The sequence below is a fragment of the Delphinapterus leucas genome, chromosome 4 (genome assembly GCF_059928025.1).
Source record: "Delphinapterus leucas isolate spDelLeu-1000000601 "Yukka" chromosome 4, BTC_Dleu_Yukka2, whole genome shotgun sequence".
In the NCBI taxonomy this organism is placed as follows: domain Eukaryota; kingdom Metazoa; phylum Chordata; class Mammalia; order Artiodactyla; family Monodontidae; genus Delphinapterus; species Delphinapterus leucas.
Genome location: NC_143132.1, coordinates 91122831 through 91144625, shown reverse-complemented (window position 1 = coordinate 91144625; position 21795 = coordinate 91122831). Strand labels below are relative to the sequence as shown.

The 21795-nt window shown below is 33.9% G+C and overlaps 1 protein-coding gene across 1 annotated transcript in view; it reads left to right on the top strand.

The window, feature by feature from the left end:
• Positions 1 to 21795, top strand: part of NAALADL2 (N-acetylated alpha-linked acidic dipeptidase like 2) — a 1488397-nt gene that overhangs the window by 1100215 nt on the left and 366387 nt on the right. The window contains exon 12 of the mRNA XM_022571899.2: positions 3069 to 3188. Within this exon, the coding sequence (XP_022427607.2) occupies positions 3069 to 3188 (120 nt within the window). The remainder of the gene's footprint in view (positions 1 to 3068; positions 3189 to 21795) is intronic.

Below are 21795 nucleotides of genomic sequence, written 5' to 3'. Positions count from 1 at the left end.
TGGAGTACATTTTCAAATATTTCTGATATGTTTGTGTCTCACAAATGCACTGTGTTTTTAATGGGATATGACAACTTTGGATTGATGCCACATTAACAACAATAAAAACATCATAAAACTCTTAGATATTCTATTTATTTTTATGACTTTATAAAAAGAAGTTTAATGGAAATATGTAGGAAAAAAACCTACACAACTTTAGCTAGGAAAATAAAACCATTTGATATCCTAGTTTGTATACTGCTTCAGCTTTGCAGAAAAAAATATCAAATATGTAATGAGAAATTCTCATTTCATTTTTCATTTAATCACTCAAAAAATGATAAAATGTCTATTGGCTATCAAGAAAAATCAAAAAAGGTATACAAAAGAAAATAGCAAAGATCTTTTTATTTTGAGAGAAAGAAGTCTTCAAAATGAGAAAAATTTTACAGTTGTAAAATTTATCAAGATTCACACATTGCAAATTGAAATGCTTTTCTGTATTCAAATTAGTGGTGTGAATTTTTTCCCATTACTCAAAAGAACTAGTTCAAATAAAGAAATTCCATTGCTGACAGAACATTTTAAAATTGACAGATTTTTAATAAGATGGAAAATGTAATAGCTGAACCAATCTCTCAAACTTCTATTCTAAATTCCATACTTTAAGGATATAAACAATTTAAGAAACAATCTGGGGAGTGTATTTGTGATCTGGGATGATTTTACTAATTCAGAATTTTTTATCATAAAGAAAACAATGTTTTAGTTTTCTTGTAACAATAAGGCACATTTAAAAAAGTCTTTAAGATTCTTTTTATTCTACTATCTCATACAGCCTTCTCCATATCTATCTAATAATTTTCATAGTCAACTCATGTTCATGTGTATTTCTAAGCTGTGTTCTCAAAGTAGGCTTGTGTAACATTAATAGTTCCTAACTTAAATTCCTAAATATCCTTAACCCCTCTGCATGGGAAAGTGAAGTGTACTGCAAATAGTCCTTGAATTTATTTGAGCATCATGCATGGTAACCTGCAGTTTGTTCAGTATTGTGGCCTTGTGTGTATGTGAACAATTACATTTTCAAATTAAGTAAATATTTTTGTAGTTAATAAAATATTTTGATTATTGACTGCGTTGTACCTTTTGGTAATTTTATAGTTTCTCAATCAACAGATACTAAAAATACAACTACTATACTGTGGGGAGTCTATAGAAAAAAATGTTTATGGTAGGAAAGTCTCTTCCTATTCAAAATGGTTAGGGATCTCTGTCTTAGAGTATTTATTATATGTATGTATGCATATTTGACAACTAATTGTACATCCAGTCACTTTCTGGCTTTTTCCTTGACTAGGTGAGCAAAAATATATAAGCAAAGAAAATGGTGAATAATACATGGATTTGATTATTAGCTTATAAAATGTACTATTGTAAATTGCTGTATCTTAGATTATTTCAATACAGTTCATGAAGCCTTTTTGTAACAATCTGGTTGAGGAGGAATTTAGAAAACTATTAGTTTTACTGTCCTGCCTACTCTTATCAAACCTACCCCTTCTGAAAATGAAAGATTTTCTTTTAGAAGAAAGCAATTTGTGTGCTAAATATATTCCCTAATGAAGATGAGTAAGGAAAGCACTTGTTGACAGGTCATAATGCCCTTTCTAATTTTGCTTACACAGGAACCCCTTGAAACTCAGAGTTGTAATTAAAAAGATTAGGTTATACTGGTCAAATGGAATTTATAGTGATAAAGTTATTAGAGATTTGACTCAATACTGATTTCAATCCTTGAGGAAAATTATAACATTTTACTAAATAGGTTATTTAAAAAGTACCATTTCTCCTGTGAAGAATCTTCATCTTCAGGCTATTGTGGAAATACTATAGACTTTGCAGTCAAAGAAATCTGAGTTCAAATCCTCTCTACCATAAAACAAGTGGTCTTAGGCAAGATTAACTTCTCAAGACTTGATTGTTCCAATGAGTACACTAATGCCTAGGTTGTGAGATTCTCATGAGAGTTAAATGGACTGACATATAGACATTGTCAGTATGGTAGTATGTAATTAGAAGCTGTTTTTCTATAGCTCTTGTGTAATAATGGACATTTTTAATAACAATATTATGTGTAAACCACAGTTCATCATTTCTATTTATTTAAAATATTTATTTTTAAATAAACTGTTTACTTCTTTTACAGAGGTATAGCTGAATTTTCAGCATGAACTGGGAATAATATTATTGATTTGCTAGGTGTACTAGTCCTTGCAGACTTTCATCTGATAGTGTTGGAAGAAGAAAGATATGTTTCTAAGATACAAAATAATATAGTACAATTTTTAGGATATATCTATGGAACTGCCATCATGATAATTACTCATTACATATTTGCACAAGAAAAGGAAGCAAATAACAGAAGGACTTCTTAGTGGTACATTATTAATAGGATCAGTGGTCTTCAATTTTTGGAAGTAGGGTTTAGCAGAAAAGTGGAAAACTATTATACTGAATCATTTTATTCTACTAATGTGGATGAAATGCATCAGGTTTTACTTCAAGTAATATGTGCAAGGCCACAATTGTATTATGCCTTATTTTGCTCAGAATAAAAAGCTGCTTTGTGCAAAAAGTAGCTCAACACTTCAAAGGAAAGGGCTGGTTTTATTAAACACTGAAGTGATTTATCCATGTCTGTTCTCTAATTCAATGACTATAAAATTAAATGCTGTCACTAGAGCAAATATTCCATCCTGTATTCTGAAGTTGAATCTCATACTATATTAACCATATAGGGACATTTTCTCTTAAATTTTTACCTTTTTTAGGAACATGAACATGCTTTAAAATATTTTGTTGTATGTTATATGAAACTCCTCACCACCCTTATTTAAAACCCCTTTATGACCCTTGGGTACTCTAGTAAATAGTATGGGATGGCTTTACATTAAAAAAAAAGAGAGTATTATGCAATGTAATGATTTTAGGTAGGAAGTGTTTATTATTCAACATGTAACTGGTAAAGTGGAATCTGTTACTTTTATTTCTGTTAAAGATAGATTTTTTTTTTTTAATGTCAGGATTTCAAGAAGGTTCTGCAGAAGAATGTTGTGGCTTATGTTAGTCTCCACAGTCCTGTAAGTGGTAACTCAAGTCTCTACTCTGTAGCTTCACCATCTCTTCAGCAACTGGTAGCTGAGGTAAGATGAACCATTTTTGAATAAAATGATTTTGCAAAACTGCCTTTTTCTCTATAATCTGGCATTTCTTGATATTTTCATTTTTTAAAATATGCATAAAACCATCCCTAAGTGTTTTTTTGTTTTTTTTATATATTTATTTATTTTTGGCTGCGTTGGGTGTTTGTTGCTACGTGTGGGCTTTCTCTAGTTGCTGCGGGCTTTCTCTAGTTGCGGCAAGCAGGGGCTACTTTTCGTTGCTGCATGCGGGCTTCTTATTTTGGTGGCTTCTCTTCGTTGTGGATCGTGGGCTCTAGGCGCACGGACTTCAGTAGTTGTGGCATGTGGGCTCAGTAGTTGTGGCTCGCAGACCTTAGAACGCAGGCTCAGTAGTTGTGGCGCATGGGCTTAGTTATTCCTCAGCATGTGGGATCTTCCCAGACCAGGGCTCGAACCCACGTCCCCTGCATTGGCAGGTGGATTCTTAACCACTGCACCGCAAAGAAAGTCCCCCTAAGTGTTTTAAGGAATTATTTATTGCTGATTTTTTTTATCATTGTCCCTTCAACCAATGTCCTATGTTCTGAAGTTCTTTACTTTCTACTCTCTTATGGTTATAGTTGCAGGCATGCTTCTATAGAGAATGTGTGTAAAAGTGTAAACTTATTTCTTAAAAATTGAATTTAGTGTTTAAGTTCCCAGTTCTGCTAATTTTGGCATGTTGTGGTAAACTTGGTTACTTTGGGATTTCTTCTCCTTCATTCATGTTTTGAGTAAATGTGGAACCTGTTCTGTCTTTTCAACTACACTGTAAGCCTCCTCATAGCAGGACCTGTGTCTAATTCCTAGAATATCGTGAGAAGTAAATTTAAGAAACTTGGAAAATACTGTTTGCAGAACATTTATGGAAAAGGAAAGCATGTTTTTTTCTACAAAGTAACAAAAAAAATCATGCAGTTTGTGATAATGTCTTGCTAGAGTTATCTATTTTTTAAATTTAGTTACTCCTCACCTGTTTCAAAGAAATTTTCAGAACATCTTTCCTATTTATTGTTAGAGTTCACACTTTTGTTTCTGCATTCTTTTTATGACTTTCACTAAAATGATATGTATTATATCTCGGAATGAAAGCAATCATGCCACGACTGCAGGGTGGTTTTCTCCCAACCCCAAGGGCTACTGGTGTATATTAGAAAATGACCTTTTAGATACCCACAGAGTGTCCAGTATCACAGACAGTGAACTAGAAAAAGAGAAGGATAATGAACGGTGCTTTGGATTAGCCATAATTCTTGATTGAAATGTAATGGAAACTAACATTTTATGACTTTCATAATGTATTTACTAGTTTAATAATTTTCACTGACATTTCCATATGTAGTATAATAAAGAAGACATTATGAAAGATGAAATAGATAAATCTGTACATTTAAGATCAGCCAAACCCCAGTGTGCATGCGTGTAATCCAGAACTGTAAGTGAGTCTCTCCTTCTCTTTGTACTGCTTTGAAATCTCTGACTTTCTTACATGTCTGGAAAAAATGTCAAAAGAGGAAAATCAGCTGCCGTTGTCTCCCTTAGGAAGTTAAGATATTCCTGAATAGGTTATCAGGAAGAAAGAAGTATGAGCTCAAGTATCCAGAAACTAGTGAGAGTTTAAAAATGATTTTGCCCTTACAGTTTTGTCTTTCAGAATATCATAAAAAATGGAATCACACAATATGTAGCCATTTGTGTATGGTTTATTTTACTTAGCATAATGACTTTTAAGATTTACCCATGTTCTTACATGGGTCAGTAGTTTACAGCATCTTCTAGACCACTAAGGAAACAGTCAGTAATAACTAGATGAGTGTAATATCTTTGGAGCTCTCCCTCTGGTTTGATATTCTAACTTTGGTTTTGAAATGAAGAGAAATTAAACTATTCACATAAGAAAATAAGCCATTTCCCTGAGGTTAGTCCACTAAATTTGAACTAAATCATCCTGAGTGAAAAAGATGGAATCTTTTGAAGATTGAGAAATGTTTAATTAATCTAAATCCACTGCAGTGGTTTATAGGTTTTTCTTGGGATTCATGAAAGCTCCACTCTCAAAAAAATTTCCTGAAGAACAGTGAAAAGTTGATGGTTACCAAAGATGGGTAATAGGAACATGAGAGTTCATTGTACTGCTCTCTCTTTTGGGTTTATTTGGAAATTTTCATTATAACTTGAAAAAAGAATCTCAAAAATACTTAAATTTTATAAGTTACAACACTAATAAATTAGTTTGTTTTCTGAAAGTAGCAATAATCTACCAGTGACTTACACACTGAATGGTAATAAGGGGCAATAACGAAGGCTTTTATTTTTATTTATTTTTTTAACATCTTTATTGGAGTATAATTGCTTTACAATGGTGTGTTAGTTTCTTCTGTATAAGAAAGTGAATCAGCTATATTTACACGTATATCCCCATATCCCCTCTCTCTTGCGTCTCCCTCCTACCCTACCCCTCTAGGTAGTCACAAAGCACTGAGCTGATCTTCCTGTGATGTGGCTGGGCCCCACTAGCTATCTGTTTTACATCTGGTGATGTATATATGTCCATGCCACTCTCTCACTTCATCCCATCTTACCCTTCGTCCTCCCCATGTCCTCAAGTCCATTCTCTACATCTGCATCTTTATTCCTGTCCTGCTCCTAGGTTCTTCAGAACCTTTTTTTTTTTTTAATTCCATATATATGTGTTAGCATACAGTATTTGCTTTTCATTTTCTGACTTACTTCACTCTGTATGACAGATTTAGCTCCATCCACCTTACTACAAATAATTCAGTTTTGTTTCTTTTTATGGCTTAGAAATATTCCACTGTATCTGTGTGCCACATCTGCTTTATCCATTCATCAGTTGATGGACACTTAGGTTGCTTCCATGTCCTGGCTATTGTAAATAGTGCTGCAATAAACATTGTGGTACATGACTCTTTTTGAATTATGATTTTCTCCGGGTATATGCCCAGTAGTGGGAAGGCTGGGTCATGTAGTAATTCTATTTTTAGTTCTTTAAGGAACCTCCATACTGTTCTCCATAGTGGCTGTATCAATTTACATTCCCACCATCAGTGCAAGAGGGTTCCCTTTTCTCCACACCCTCTCCAGCATTTATTGTTTGTAGACGTTTTGATGATGGCCATTCTGACCAGCGTGAGGTGATATATCATTGTAGTTTTGATTTGCATTTCTCTAATGATTAGTGATGTTGAGCATCCTTTCATGTGTTTGATGGCAATCTGTATACCTTCTTTGGAGAAATGTCTATTTAGGTCTTCTGCCCACTTTTGGATTGGGTTGTTTGTTTTTTTGATATTGAGCTGCATGAGCTGCTTCTAATTTTGGATATTAATCCTTTGTCAGTGGCTTCATTTGTAAATATTTTCTCCCATTCTGAGGGTTGTCCTTTTGTCTTGTTTATTGTTTCCTTGGCTGTGCAAAATCTTTTAAGTTTCATTAGGTCCCATTGGTTTATTTTTCTTTTAATTTCCATTTCTCTAGGAGGTGGGTCAAAAAGGATCTTGCTGTGATTTATGTCATAGAGTGTTCTGCCTATGTTTTCCTCTAAGAGTTTGATAGTTTCTGGCCTTACATTTAGGTCTTTAATCCATTTTAAGTTTATTTTTGTGTATGGCAGTAGGGAGTGTTCTAATTTCATTCTTTTACATGTAGCTGTCCAGTTTACCCAGCACCACTTATTGAGAGGCTGTCTTTTCTCCATTGTATATTCTTGCCTCCTTTATGAAAGCTAAGGTGACCATAGGTGCGTGGGTTTATCCCTGGGCTTTCTATCCTGTTCCATTGATCTATATTTCTGTTTTTGTGCCAGTACCATATTTTCTCGATTACTGTAGCTTTGTAGTATAGTCTGAAGTCAGGGAGCCTGATTCCTCCACTTCCGTTTTTCTTTCTCAAGATTGCTTTGGCTATTCAGGGTCTTTTGTGTTTCCATACAAACTGTGAAATTTTTTGTTCTAGTTCTGTGAAAAATGCCATTGCTAGCTTGATAGGGATTGCACTGAATCTATAGATTGCTTTGGGTAGTATAGTCATTTTCACAATGTTGATTCTTCTAATCCAAGGACATGGTATATCTCTCCATCTGTTTGTATCATCTTTAATTTCCTTTATCAGTGTTTTATAGTTTTGTGCGTACAGGTCTTTTGTCTCCTTGTGTCGGTTTACTCCTATGTATTTTATTCTTTTTGTTGCAATGGTAAATGTGAGTATTTCCTTAATTTCTCTTTCAGATTTTTCATCATTAGTGCATAGGAATGCCAGAGATTTCTGTGCATTAATTTTGTATCCTGCTACTTTACCAAATTCATTGATTAGGTCTAGTAGTTTTCTGGTGGCTACTTTAGGATTCTCTATGTACAGTATCATGTCATCTGCAAACAGTGACAGTTTTACTTCTTCTTTTCTGATGTGGATTCCTTTTATTTCTTTTCCTTCTTTGATTGGTGTGGCTAAAACTTCCAAAACTATGTTGAATCATAGTGGTGAGAGTGGGCAACTTTGTCTTCTTCCTGATCTCAGTGGAAATGGTTTCAGTTTTTCACCATTGAGAACAATATTGGCTGTGCGTTTGTCATATATGGCCTTTATTATGTTGAGATAAGTTCCCTCTATGCCTTCTTTTGGAGGGTTTTTATCACAAATCAGTGTTGAATTTTGATGAGAACTTTTTCTGCATCTATGGAGATGATCATATGGTTTTTCTCCTTCAATTTTTTAATATGGTTTTTCCATTGATTGATTTGTGTATATTGAATCCTTGCAGGCCTAGGATGAACCTCACTTGATCATGGTGTATGATCCTTTTATTAGGCTGTTGGATTCTGTTTGCTAGTATTTTATTGAGGATTTTTGCACCTATGTTCATCAGTGATATTGGCCTGTAGTGTTCTTTTTTTTGTGACATTTTTTGTCTGGTTTTGGTATCAGGGTGATGGTGGCCTCATACAATGAGTTTAGGAGTGTTTCTCCCTCTAGTATATTTTGGAACAGTTTGAGAAGGGTAGATGTTAGGTATTCTCTAAATGTTTGATAGAATTCACTTGTGAAGCCATCTGGTTCTGGGCTTTTGTTTGTTGGAAGATTTTTAATCACAGTCTCAATTTCAGTGCTTGTGTTTGGTCTGTTTTTATTTTCTATTTCTTCCTGGTTCAGTCTCGGAAGGTTGTGCTTTTCTAAGAATTTGTCCATTTCTTCCAGGTTGTCCATTTTATTGGCATAGAGTTGCTTGTAGTAATTTCTCATGATCTTTTATATTTCTGCAATGTAGCTGTTACTTTTTCATTTCTAATTCCATTGGTTTGAGTTTTTCCCTTTTTTTCTTGATGAGTCTGGCTAATGATAAATAAATTTTGTTTATCTTCTCAAAGAACCGATTTTAGTTTTATTGTTCTTTGCTATCGTTTCCTTCATTTCTTTTTCATTTATTTCTGATCTAATCTTTATGATTTCTTTCCTTCTGCTAACTTTGGGGGTTTTTTGTTCTTTTTTCTCTAGTTGTTTTAGGTGTAATGTAGGTGTAATGTAAGGTTGTTTATTTGAGATTTTTCTTGTTTCTTGAGGCAGGATTTTGTTGCTATAAACTTCCCTCTTAGAACTGTTTTGCTGCATCCCATAGGTTTTGGATCGTCATGTTTTCATTGTCATTTGTTTCTAGGAATTTTTTTATTTCCCCTTTGATTTCTTCAGTGATCTCTTGGTTATTTAGTTGTGTATTGTTTAACCTCCATGTGTTTGTCTTTTTTATAGTTTTTTTCCTGTAATTGATATCTAGTCTCATAGTGTTGTGGTCGGAAAAATACTTGATATGATTTCAATTTTCTTAAATTTACCAAGGCTTGATTTGTGACCCAAGATATGATCTATCCTGGAGAATGTTCTATAAGCACTTGAAAAGAAAGTATATTCTGTTGTTGGATGGAATGTCCTATAAATATCAATGAAGTCCATCTTGTTTAATGTGTATTTTAAAGCTTGTGTTTCCTTATTTATTTTCATTTTGGATTAACTATCCATTGGTGAAAGTGAGGTGTTAAAGTTCCATACTATTATTGTTTTACTGTCAGTTTCCCCTTTTATGGCTGTTAGCATTTGCCTTATGGACTGAGGTACTCCTACGTTGGGTGCATAAATATTTTCAGTTGTTATATCTTCTTCCTGGATTGATTCCTTGATCGTTTTGTAGTGTCCTTCTTTGTCTCTTGTAATAGTCTTTATTTTAAAGTCTGTTTTGCCTTATATGAGAATTGCTACTCCAGCTTTCTTTTGATTTGCATTCTCATGGAATACCTTTTTCCATCCTCTCACTTTCAGTCTGTATGTGTCCCTAGGTCTGAAGTGGGTCTCTTGTAGATAACATATGTACCGGTCTTGTTTTTGTATCCATTCAGCCAGTCTATGTCTTTTGGTGGGAGCATTTAATCCATTTGCATTTAAGATAATTATCGATATGTATGTTCCTGTTACCTTTTTCTGAATTGTTTTGGGTTTGTTATTGTAGGTCTTTTCCTTCTCTTGTGTTTCCTGCCTAGAGAAGTTCCCTTTGCATTTGTTGTAAAGCTGGTTTGGTGGTGCTGAATCCTCTTAGCTTTTGCTTGTCTGTAAAGCTTTTAATTTCTCTGTTGTATCTGAATGAGATCCTTGCTGGGTAGAGTAATCTTGGTTGTAGGATTTTCCCTTTCATCACTTTAAATATGTCCTGCCAGTCCCTTCTGGCTTGTAGAGTTTCTGCTGAAAGATCAGCTGTTAATCTTATGGGGATTCCCTTGTATGTTATTTGTTGCGTTTCCCTTCCTGCTTTTAATATTTTTTCTTTGTATTTAATTTTTGATAGTTGGATTAATATGTGTCTTGGCATGTTTCTCCTTGGATTTATTCTGTATGGAACTCTCTGTGCTTCCTGGACTTGATTGACTATTTCCTTTCCCATATTAGGGAAGTTTTCAACCATAATCTCTTTAAATACTTTCTCAGTCCCTTTCTTTTTCTCTTCTTCTTCTGGGACCCCTATAAATCAAATGTTGTTGTGTTTAATATTATCCCAGAGGTCTCTGAGACTGTCCTGGATTCTTTTCAATTTTTTTTCTTTATTCTGCTCTGTGGTAGTTATTTGCACTATTTTATCTTCCAGGTCACTTGTCCATTCTTCTGCCTCAGTTATTCTGTTATTGATTCCTTCTAGAGAATTTTAATTTCATTTATTCTGTTGTTTATCATTGTTTATTTGTTCTTTAGTTCTTCTAGGTCCTTGTTAAATATTTTTTGTATTTTCTCCATTCTATTTCCAATATTTTGGATCATCTTTACTATCATTACTCTGAATTTGTTTTCAGGTAGGCCACCTATTTCCTCTTCATTTGTTTGGTTAGGTGGGTTATTATTACCTTGCTCCTTAATCTGCTGGGTATTCCTCTGTCTTCCCATTTTGCTTAACTTACTGTGTTTGGGGTCTCCTTTTTACAGGCTGTATGTCCATATTTCCCGTTGTTTTTGGTGTCTCCTCCCAGTGGGCAAGGTTGGTTCAGTGGGTTGTGTAGACTTCCTGTTGGAGGGGACTGGTGCCTTTGTTCTGGTGGATGAGGCTGGATCTTGTCTTTCTGGTGGACAGCACCATGTCTGGTGGTGTCTTTTGTGGTGTCTGTGAACTAAGTATGATCTTAGGCTGCCTCTGTGCTAATGGGTGGGGTTGTGTTCCTGTTTTGCTAGTTGTTTGGGATGGTGTGTCCAGCACTGGAGGTTACTGGTTGTTGAGTGGGACTGAGTCTTAGCATTGAGCTGGAGTTCTCTGGGAGGGCTCTCACTGATTGATATTATAAGGGGCCAGGAAGTTTCTGGTGGACCAATATCCTGAACTTGGCTCTCCCACATCAGAGGCTCAGGCCTGATACCCAGATGGAGCACCCCAACCATGTCAGCCACACGGCCAGTTATGTGGGGAGTTTCTTGCCTTTTGGGAAGTCTGAGGTCTTCTGCCTGTGTTGAGTGGGTGTTCTATAGGAGCTGTTCCACATGTAGATGTATATTTGATGTATTTGTGGGGAGGAAGGTGATCTCCACGTCTTCCTCCTCCACCATCTTGAAGGTTGGTGTCCCAATGCTTTTATATGGTCAATTTTTTCTCGTAATTTTGTTACTGTTTTGAATATGCTTTTCTGTTACCTTTGTGTGGTAAATATTTTTACAGAAATAGAAATAATTAGTTCACTTTATATTAGCTTATAAGTTTTAGAATTTAAAAACTCACAAGGAGTATAAAATAAATATTAATATTTCTTTTAAGAGTTCCATTTAAGAAATGAATATATATATTTTAAATTATAAATTACCTCTCTTTCTGTGAAAATATTCATTTCATATTAATATTTTACTTCATATTTACATTTTATTCTGCAAAATACAGGGAAATAATTTTAAAATATTTTCCTATAATGGTAATGCTAAAGTGTGCATTATAAACACCAAAAATGTATGTCAGTCATATGAAACAAAGGATTTTTGATAAAAATCTATTAAAATATTCAGAAATTAACTTTTTAGTTAGAAAATAAATCTCATCTACATGGTACTTAAGAGATTGAGATGTGAATCTCCTAATTTTTTCTCCATGGTTGGTGGTTATTTGGATGTAGAAATTGTTTCCAATTTTCAGCTCTAATGAGTTAGTTGCTATGATTATTCTCATGTGTTGGTAGAATGGGTGCACTCATTTTTCTTGGGTATTTATCTAGAAGTGATGTTGCTAGGTCACCAGGTAGACGTGTGTTTAACTTTAGTAGATACTGCCCAAGAGTTTCCAAAGTACTTGTACCAATGACACTACCACCAGCATGAATGTATGAATGTCCTAGTTGCTCCATGTCATCCCCAACATTTGGTATTATCATCCTCATGCGTGTATGGTGGTATATTTGGGGGTTTTAGTTTTAATTTGTCTGATGATTACTAATATTGAACACCTTCTCACATACTGTTTTTCTTATCAATTTGTAAGAGTTCTTTTTACATCCTCGATACAGGTCATTTGTTGGTTATATATTGTGAATTATTCTCGCAGTCTGTGGTGTGACTTTTCACTCTCTTGTTAATCACTTTATTAATTTTTGTTAATCTTTCTTATGTATATCTTCTATACAGCATTTATTGTTCTAATATCTTATTATATAGAACATGGTGAACTTAGTTTTATCTAGTATTGATGTTTAAGGAGCATTATAAATGTTTATAATCCATCCTGTTCACAAATATTTGAATGCTTACTTCATATGTATGCTTTTCATTCTTCTGGGGACTATAGGATGTTCTGTAGAGATGAGTGAAGTACCCAGGTCCCTTGAATGAGTAAGGAATAGAAAATCTATTTAGAAAATAGAAAGTAGAAAATCTAGAAAAGATACACTTTCCTGGAAAAAAGCTCTTTCTTGAAAACAATTTCCACTGACCCACTTAATACATAGTAAAGGATATAAAGTCAATGGCTTTTTATTAAGGAAATACAACTGCCTTCATGCAAAGTAGGTTATGAAATGAAAGATAAGATTTCTCCCAAAATAACAGTTTTAAACATTAGGATGCAACACAAGCACATGCATCTCTCTATATACATATTGCTGTTTCACCTTTATTTTTTGAAATCTTTCATAGATCACAGAAGGTATTGATTTTGCCTTTAGAAAAGCAGAATTTGATCATCCATGTATTAGTCAGTGTTCTGTAACTCTCAAGTAAATTGTGGTGAAATTTCTAAGAAGTTATTTTGAGGAAGCCTGGAGCATTCATACATATGAAAGTAGTCAATCTAGATATATTCTGCTTAAATGTTGCTTTGGAAGCATCTGCCAGAAGCTTGCAAACCTGATCAAAACCAAATGATTTCATCAATATTGTAAAACTCTCCACAGGATAGACAGTGCTTTTATAAAAGTCTGAAAAAGTAGTAAAGTTATATTTTTATAGGGTTTTTTAATATGTTTTCTTTTTTTATATACCAAAAACTGCCCAACAGAAAATACAGTACATATAATTCATTTCAGCTAAATTCATTAGAGCATTGAGCCCAGAACCAAACTACACTATGACTTCATTGTCTGTTGCAGAGTTCTATTATGTGATAAATATTTATAGAGAATAAATATTTGTACTGTGTACAACGTTGCTTTAGGTGTGTAGGACACATAATAAGCAGATGGACTGCCCCTGTCACCCAGGAGTTTATGATTTTATCATGAACATAAGACATGCATAACTAGCTAAAATATAGGGGTGAATGTGATATATGGATACTGGAATACACAGGAAAGAAATAATGGGATTGATTTAATTCAAAATTATGTGTTACATAACAATGGCACAAAGTTTGAATGTACTCAGAATCTGTCTTTTCAAATCTCAATATTTTGATCATGTAAGCAAACTCCCCTTTTATTGAACTACCAATGTTTCTTTTCAGATCACACAAACTGATGTCCATTTCCATTTCCTTCCTCAAATCAAGTGCCATGTTGTTAAGCATCTGCTCTCTTTCTCTTGTGTTGAGGGGTACTGCTCTGCCACAGCTGTGCCTGCTGTGGGACTTGTGTGGTTGTTACTGACTGATGCAGTGCAGGTTTGCCTTCTGCCTGACCATGCCTCTGTTGTATAGAATTTAAAAAGAACGCATGGCAGATATTTTAGACCCAGAACCTGTTGGTTCATTTCTTGAGTTAAGAGAAGCCTGACTTTCAAATAACTGAGTTATTAATGAATAGTTTTTATCTTGATGATATGCATATACATGCTAGAATTTTAAAAAAAAATAGCTCTAGTTTGCTAGGGCAGCCATAAAAAATACCATAGACTGGGTGCCTTAAAAAACACAACTTTATTTTCTCACAGTTCTAGAGGTTGGAAGTCCAACATAAGTTGCAGGTAGTGTAGATTCTCCTGAAGCCTCTTTCCTTTGTTTGCAGCCAGCCACCTTCTCACTGTGTCCTCAAATGGCCTTTTCTCTGTGCACACCAACCTTAATTACCTCCTTAAAGGCTGTATCTCCAAGTGCAGTTACGTTGGTCGTTAAACTTCAACCTCTTAATTTTCGGAAGACATAATTTAGTCCGTATTACTGACCAAAATGCAGAGTGGTAGAGTACAGAAAATAGGGTGGTGGAATTAAAATAGTTGTATTTTCTTTTTCTCTCTTTGTTGTTGATAATTTTAATGCAGAGTACTGAAACGAAGCTTACTTTCTATTCTGCTTGCTTTAAAATATAAAATTAAAATTGACTGAAACATTCTTGTACTGACTTGTCTTTTATGACTCATGGCATAATTTTCATTTATTTGTTCTTTTATTTTTTAAGGAAAGATTCTTTGTACTCTCTTGTTCACTATGAATTCCAACTCTTTTCAGTGGATTCTACTTTATCTTTCTTTCTGCTGCTTCTACTATAAGTAGTCAACTTAAGTGACCATAAAGACTAATAAACTGATTTAAAACCCTTTTTTACACTAATTTACCACTTCAATAAAGTCTCACATTTAAAATTGTGATTCTATTGGCAGGTTTATCTATCTCCTAGGTTTACAAGGCTTTACTTTGTGTTAAAACCAAGCAATCCCTCCAGTTTATTACTGTTTTACAATGTTTTCTGTTCAGTATACACTGACAATTTGTAAATCTCTTTTTATTTAAATCTAGATATCAAGGGAAGTCTTATTGAGATTCTGGCTAAAACTCTGAATTTCAGAAGGCACTTGACTTAAATATGTGGACTATATAGACAAAGAGCAGTGCAAACAAATTGAGGTATTAACAAATTTAGATTGAACACATTTATGCAATCAAAATTAATATCACATTCTTAATGGCTTTAGCTGACTTACTTTTTGTCTGTGACTTTTTGGACATTAGACCTCTATAGGAATCAAAAAAATGGCTATTTTACTCAGGACAGGTATTAGTAAATCATCGTTGTTTACAAGTTGCATAAAATTGTTTCAATTTCAGTTACACGGCATCTTTAGCGCAGAACAATACACTTTATCATTTAAAAAAATTAAACTTATTCTGATGAATTATTTTTTCCCATCTGATATTTCATATGTTTTAAAAACCTACCACTTATGTCATCAGTTAATCAACTGTATAGCAACCATGATAATAATGCTTTGCCATTCTGACACATGACATTTTATGTAGGATTTTTATGAGTAATGAAATTAATGTAAACAAACATGGATTTATGCTTTTACAAGAAACCACCTTTTTAAGTATAAGTATTGGGATAATTTTACTATCTACTGACACATGCTTACATTTGATAAATTGAGTAAGTTATGGCTTTTTAAATTTTTTTGTTGCTTTTCTTTCTCTCTCTTTCTCTTTTATTTCATAAATTTCAGATGTGCAGCATTATAATTCAATATTTGTATGTGCTACAAAGTGATCACTACTCAAATATAGTTGTCATCTGTTCCCATACCGTTGACCCCCTTCACTCATTTCGCTCACCCACGAACCTTCTTCCCCTCTAGTAACCACTGATCTGATCTCTGTATCTGTGAGTTTGTTTTTATTTTATTGTTTGTTCATTTGTTTTGTCCTTTTAGATTCAAAATATGAATGAAATCATATGGTATTTATCTTTCTCTGACTTATTTCATTTAGCATAATACCTTCAAGTTTTATCCATGTTGTCACAAATGGCAGGATTTTATTCTTTTTGTGGTTGAGTAGTATTCCATTTTGTATATATGTTACCAAGTCCAAGCACATACTGCTTGCTGCATGACAGGCCAATAAATTGAGAGATGTGTTGTTGGGGCAAGGAATAGTGACTTTATTTGAAAAGTCAGCAAATTGAGAAGACAGTGGACTCATGTCCCAAAGAACCATCTTCCCTGAATTAGAATTTAGGCTTCTTTTTTACTAAAAGGGGAAGGGGTATGGTTGGTTGTTGTAAACTTCTTTGTTCTTGCAGCTGATCACAATGTTCCTATAAACCTTCAACAAGAAAATTGTTATTTTCTGTTCTGCAACTTTTTATCTCTGTAATAATGGAAAAGTTGTACCTTTGAAGGTCAGAGCCTTGGGAAGGGCCATCATGTGTTATTTCAGGCTATAGGCAACATTCTTTTACAAAGGTGCAGAGTCAACATGACTAAGCACAGGCAACAGAGGACAAGGGGTAGAGCTAAAGGAATTGATCCAATATGAAATCAGGTTTGTTATTCTCTGTTACATATATACCACACCTTCTTTATCCATTCACCCATCAGTGGACCCTTAGGTTGTTTCCATTCCTTGGCTTGCTGTTTCTCTTTTTTAAGTGGTATCTTAATCAAGCACTTTTGTATTGTATTAGCAAAATATTATTAATATTTTGGATTTGAATGTTTTGCTTGGTTCTTTAACAAAATAATTTTTTTCTGTTCACTAACAACAATTTATCTGAAAGAGTAATTTTAAAAGTAATGTCATTTAGGATAACATCAAAAACAATAGAATACTTAGAAATAAATTTAACCAAAGAGGTGAAAACCTGTATACTGAAAACTGTGAGATCTTGATGAAAAAGATGGAAGAATACACAACTAAATGGAAAGATATTTGATGTTCTTGGATTGGAAGAATTAGTATTGTTAAAATGTCAATAATACCTACAGTGATCCACAGAGTTAATGCAATACCTATCAAAATTCAAGTGGCATTTTTCATAGAAAAAGAAAAACTATCCTATATTTGTATGGAACCACAAAAGACCCCAAATAGTCAAAGCAATACTGAGAAAGAAGAATAAGGCCAGAGGCATCACACTGCCTGATTTCTAGCCAAACTATAAAGCTATAGTAATCAAAATAATGTGATACTTGCATAAAAACAGGCCCATAGACCAGTGGAACAGAATAGAGTCCAGACATAAACCCATTTATATATGGTAATTTAATTTTTGACAAGACTGCTGAAAACATGTAATGAGGAAAAACACTCTCTTCAATAAATGGTGTTGGGAAAATTGGATATCCAAATACAAAAACATGAAGTTGGACCCCTATCTTAACACCACTCATAAAAATTAACTCAAAACGGATCAAAGACTTAAATGTAAAACCTGAAACTATGAAAATCCTAAAAGAAAACATAGGTAAAAAAATCCTTGACATTGATCTTGGCAATAACTTCCTGGATAAGACATCAAAAGCATAGGCAAAAAAACTGAAAATAAACGAGTGGTACTACATTAAAGGGCCTCTGCAGAGCAAAGGAAACAGTCAATAAATTGAAAAACAACCTACAGAAATGGAATAAAGTATTTGTAAACCACATATTTGATAAGGACTTAATATCCTAAATATATAAAGAACCCATAAAACTCAAGAGCACAAAAGTGAATAATCCAATTACAAGTGGGCAGAGGACCTGAATATACCTTTTTCCAAAGAAAACATACAAATAGCCAATAGGTATATGAAAAGGTGCTCAACATCACTAATCATCAGGGAAATGAAAATTGAAACCACAATGAGATATCTCCTCACACTTGTTAGGGTGGCTATTATAAAAAAGACAAGAGACAATAAATGTTGGTGAGGACGTGGAGAAAAGGGAACCCTTATATGCTAGTGGTGGAATTAAAATGATATAGCCATTATGGAAAACAGTAAGGCAGTTCCTCAAAAAATTAAAAATTAAACTACCATATGATCTGGTGATCCCATTCCTGGGTATATATCCAATAAATGAAATCAGTATATCCAAAGGATGTGTGCATACCCACATTCATAAGCATTATTCACAGTAGCCAAGATATGAAAACAACCTCAGTGTCCATCAACAGATGAATGGATTAAAAAAAATATAGTATATATTATAATGGATTTAAAAAAATGTAATATATGTAAAATGGAGTATGATTGAACCATAAAAAAGAAAGAAATCCTGTCATTTGCAATAGCATGGCTCAGTGTGGAGAGCATTTTACTAAGTGAATAAGCTAGAAAGAGAATGACAGATATTCTTTGGTATCAGTTATATGAGGAATCTTAAAAAAAGAAAGATTTAATGAAAACAAAAGAATGAAGTGGTGGTTGTCAGGTTCTACGGAAAGGGGGAAATGGGGTGATGTAGGTCAAAGGCACAAATTTTCAATTATAAGAAGAGTAAATTCTGAGGATCTAATATACAGCATGGTGATTGTAGTTAATAATACAGTATTGTATGCTTAAAAGTTTTTGAGCGTAGTTCTTAAGCATTCTCATCACACACACCAAAGTTTTCTATACTAACTATGTGAGGTGATGGATGTGTTAATTATCTTGATCTTGGTAATCATTCTACAATGTGTGTGTTTGTCTATATGTGTGTGGCATATATATATATATATATATATATACACACACACACACATACATACATATGTACACATCACATCATTAATTTGTACATTTTAAATATATACAATTTAAAAATTTGAAAGAAAAAATATAAAATGAAGAATCTAAATAGGATCTTGATAAAAGTAACATAAATGTTTGGACTGAAAAAATATGGTTCTCTGAAACAAAAGGAATTTGATATAATAATAATGTTAAATAAACGCTTAAACAATATATAAATTAACTTTGCTTTAAACTAGTATTTTCCAATAAAAATGTATATACATCTTTTCCCAAACTTGTTTTATTCTGGAACCTTTTTCCTATAGGCATCTTGTGAAAATGGCCACAGTTGCTGCTGTAAGCAAACCCTATATGCACCTGAAAGTTGGAATTTTAACAGAAACTTACATAAGTGTTCAATCTCTTCACTTTGAAAATGGATTTCTTCAAATGGCAAGATCTACGATTTGCATACACTTTTCCAGAAATGCACTTCTACATACAGTGCTGATAAGACGTGAAGGCATTGATTATTCCCTCCCTTTGATCTGGAATTTCACCTGCAAATTTTTAGCCTTAAGTATCATACAATTTGACACTAATCTCCTCACAGTTACTACTGTTAACTATATTTTTAGTTGCAAAATTATAATTTTAAGACCAGGGTGATAAAAGAAATTGAACAGCAGAAGAAATTAAGCTATTTTAACCCTGAAACAACAATCCTCCTGAGGGCCATGATAGCAATTTCCTGTGTGTCTTCAAGGAGTAGAGAAATCATTTCAGTTCAGCCTAAGGAAGAATTCTCAAATAGGATAAATTATCTTAAGATGCTCAAACACTGTGCAGGTGTTGTGAAGGGGGATCAGACATTTTTATGGGTGGCTGTTCCAGCCAGTCTTAATTTATACAGTAATTAACTTGTGAATTCATCCTTTATTTATTTTTGTACTTATTTATTTGTTAATTTGGCATCATAGTATATGAGAACCTGCAATTGGTTTCCTAAGCTCTGCTGGTTTCTAGGTTGTTAGCTTTCATGTTTATTGTTTACTTATCTGTGTTGTGCCTTTACAAATTCTGGCCATATGTCTCTAAGCCATGTATAATAACAGTTGGTGAATATAAGAGACCATGACAATTTTAAGTTCAGTCTTGATGTTTACAACTGTTTTCTGAGACAGTCTAAGTAAATAAATATGGAGGGTAGCTGTAGATATTCATCTGTGATAACCATGTCACCCTGAAGCAGCTCCAAGTCCTTTATCTGTGGCAGTCAATGGTAATTACAAAAAGAGTTAAAGGTGGCAGTAGCTTAGATGTAAAATTGAAATAGATGTGAAGCTAGAGAGGATTATAAAGAAAAGCAATTTTAGAATCACAGCATCAAAGCTAGTACCATTTTCCACAGCACCCTTTTTCAAGTAAAGTAACCCAGAATTATTTAGTTTGAAAATTTCAGAAATTGAATGAAGGATATTAATTTATAAATTATGTTGTACATGAAGTCCAATCATCTTTGAAATAGAATGACATTTTTCTAGCTGTATATAGAGTGTCATCCAAAATATTAAGCAAATTTCAATAATATTCAGTAGGTAGTTATTGGTTAAGAAAATAATAAGTTATTGCATGATCTCAAAGGAGTTTATATGCTCTAGCTTGGTAAAGGTCCACAAGGGTGATTGACATTTTCACTCTATCCTAGAAATAGGAATTTGATAAAAGAACTATGTACATTACAAAGGATTCCCTGATAACTAATGTAGCTCCTTTTATTAGCTTATTGTGTTCTTTGTAGACAGATTATCAACTATATATGGACAAAAATAAAAATGTACTTAATAATCTATAATTTTACTATCCAGAGAAGACTACTGAGAATATTTTTCTTTGTGTAATGTATGTAGATATATTGTTACCAAAAGGAAACTGTCTGCATTTTTTCTCTCAATAGATGATAAATAGCTTACATTTCCAAATATATATAGTAATATCATTGGTACGTGAGTGAATATAGATGAAAGTGAATATAGGGAAATTCATTGTAATATACTTGCAATTTCTCTGTAGGTTTGAATTTTTTCAAAATGAATTTAATTAGTGAATGTATATTATTTCATTACATAGATATATTACCATTTGCTAACCAATTCCCTTTTTTTGAACTTTTATATATTGTTTAAAGTTTTTTTAATTGTTTACCATGCTATTATACACATAGTTGTACAAACCTCTTGCCCTTTTCCAAAGAGTTGCTTTATCAATCATTAGACAATTGCAGTAACAGAATGCATTCTCTTTAAGCAGAAGTAGGTTTTGATAGGGAATTAGTTGTTATGAAGTCTTTGCAAGGGCTGCGAGAGCCACCTGTAGGTCTTCCAGGCATGACTCACAGAACAGCATGGTCATAGAGACCTTCCAAGGGCATTGCTACCTCTGCATGATCAGAAAGCTTGGGGATCAAGAAGCTACTGCCCAAATTGCTCACTGTAGAACCCAGTATTTCTACTAAGACCCAGCAAGCTAAGTCATTAGTTTTAGGACCACATTGCCTCAGGCATACAATACAGGAAATGTTGCGCCCTAATTACCAGGGACGCAGTGCCAGCCCACACCTCTGTGACTATCCTATCACAGTAGAAACAAACACTGTCTTATGTTCACCTTACTAATTCCACGCATGCATGTGCACATGGCAGCTAAGTCTCAGCAGGTTGTAAAGTGATCATTAACTTTCCAGTCTCTAGTAATGCAGTAGCCAATCTGCAGTGTTTTACACTTTCCTAGAATCAATTCCAAAATATGAAACTTCTGGGTCAAAGAATATTAGTTTATAACATCACAGCAGTATCCTGGAATGCCTATTCATTTTTGTTTTTTTTTTTTGCGGTACGCGGGCCTCTCACTGTTGTGGCCTCTCCCGTTGCGGAGCACCGGCTCCAGACGCGCAGGCTCAGCGGCCATGGCTCACGGGCCTAGCCGCTCCGCGGCATGTGGGATCTTCCCGGACCGGGACACGAACCCGTGTCCCCTGCATCGGCAGGTGGACTCTCAACAACTGCGCCACCAGGGAAGCCCACTGGAGTGCCTATTCTTGTATACAGTCTTTCACAGCATTGTGTTTTAACATCTTTTTTTTTATTATTTGCAAATATGATAATCAAGCATGGTAGTATCTATATTGCTGTTTAATTTATGTTCTCTGTCCCTGATTGTATGA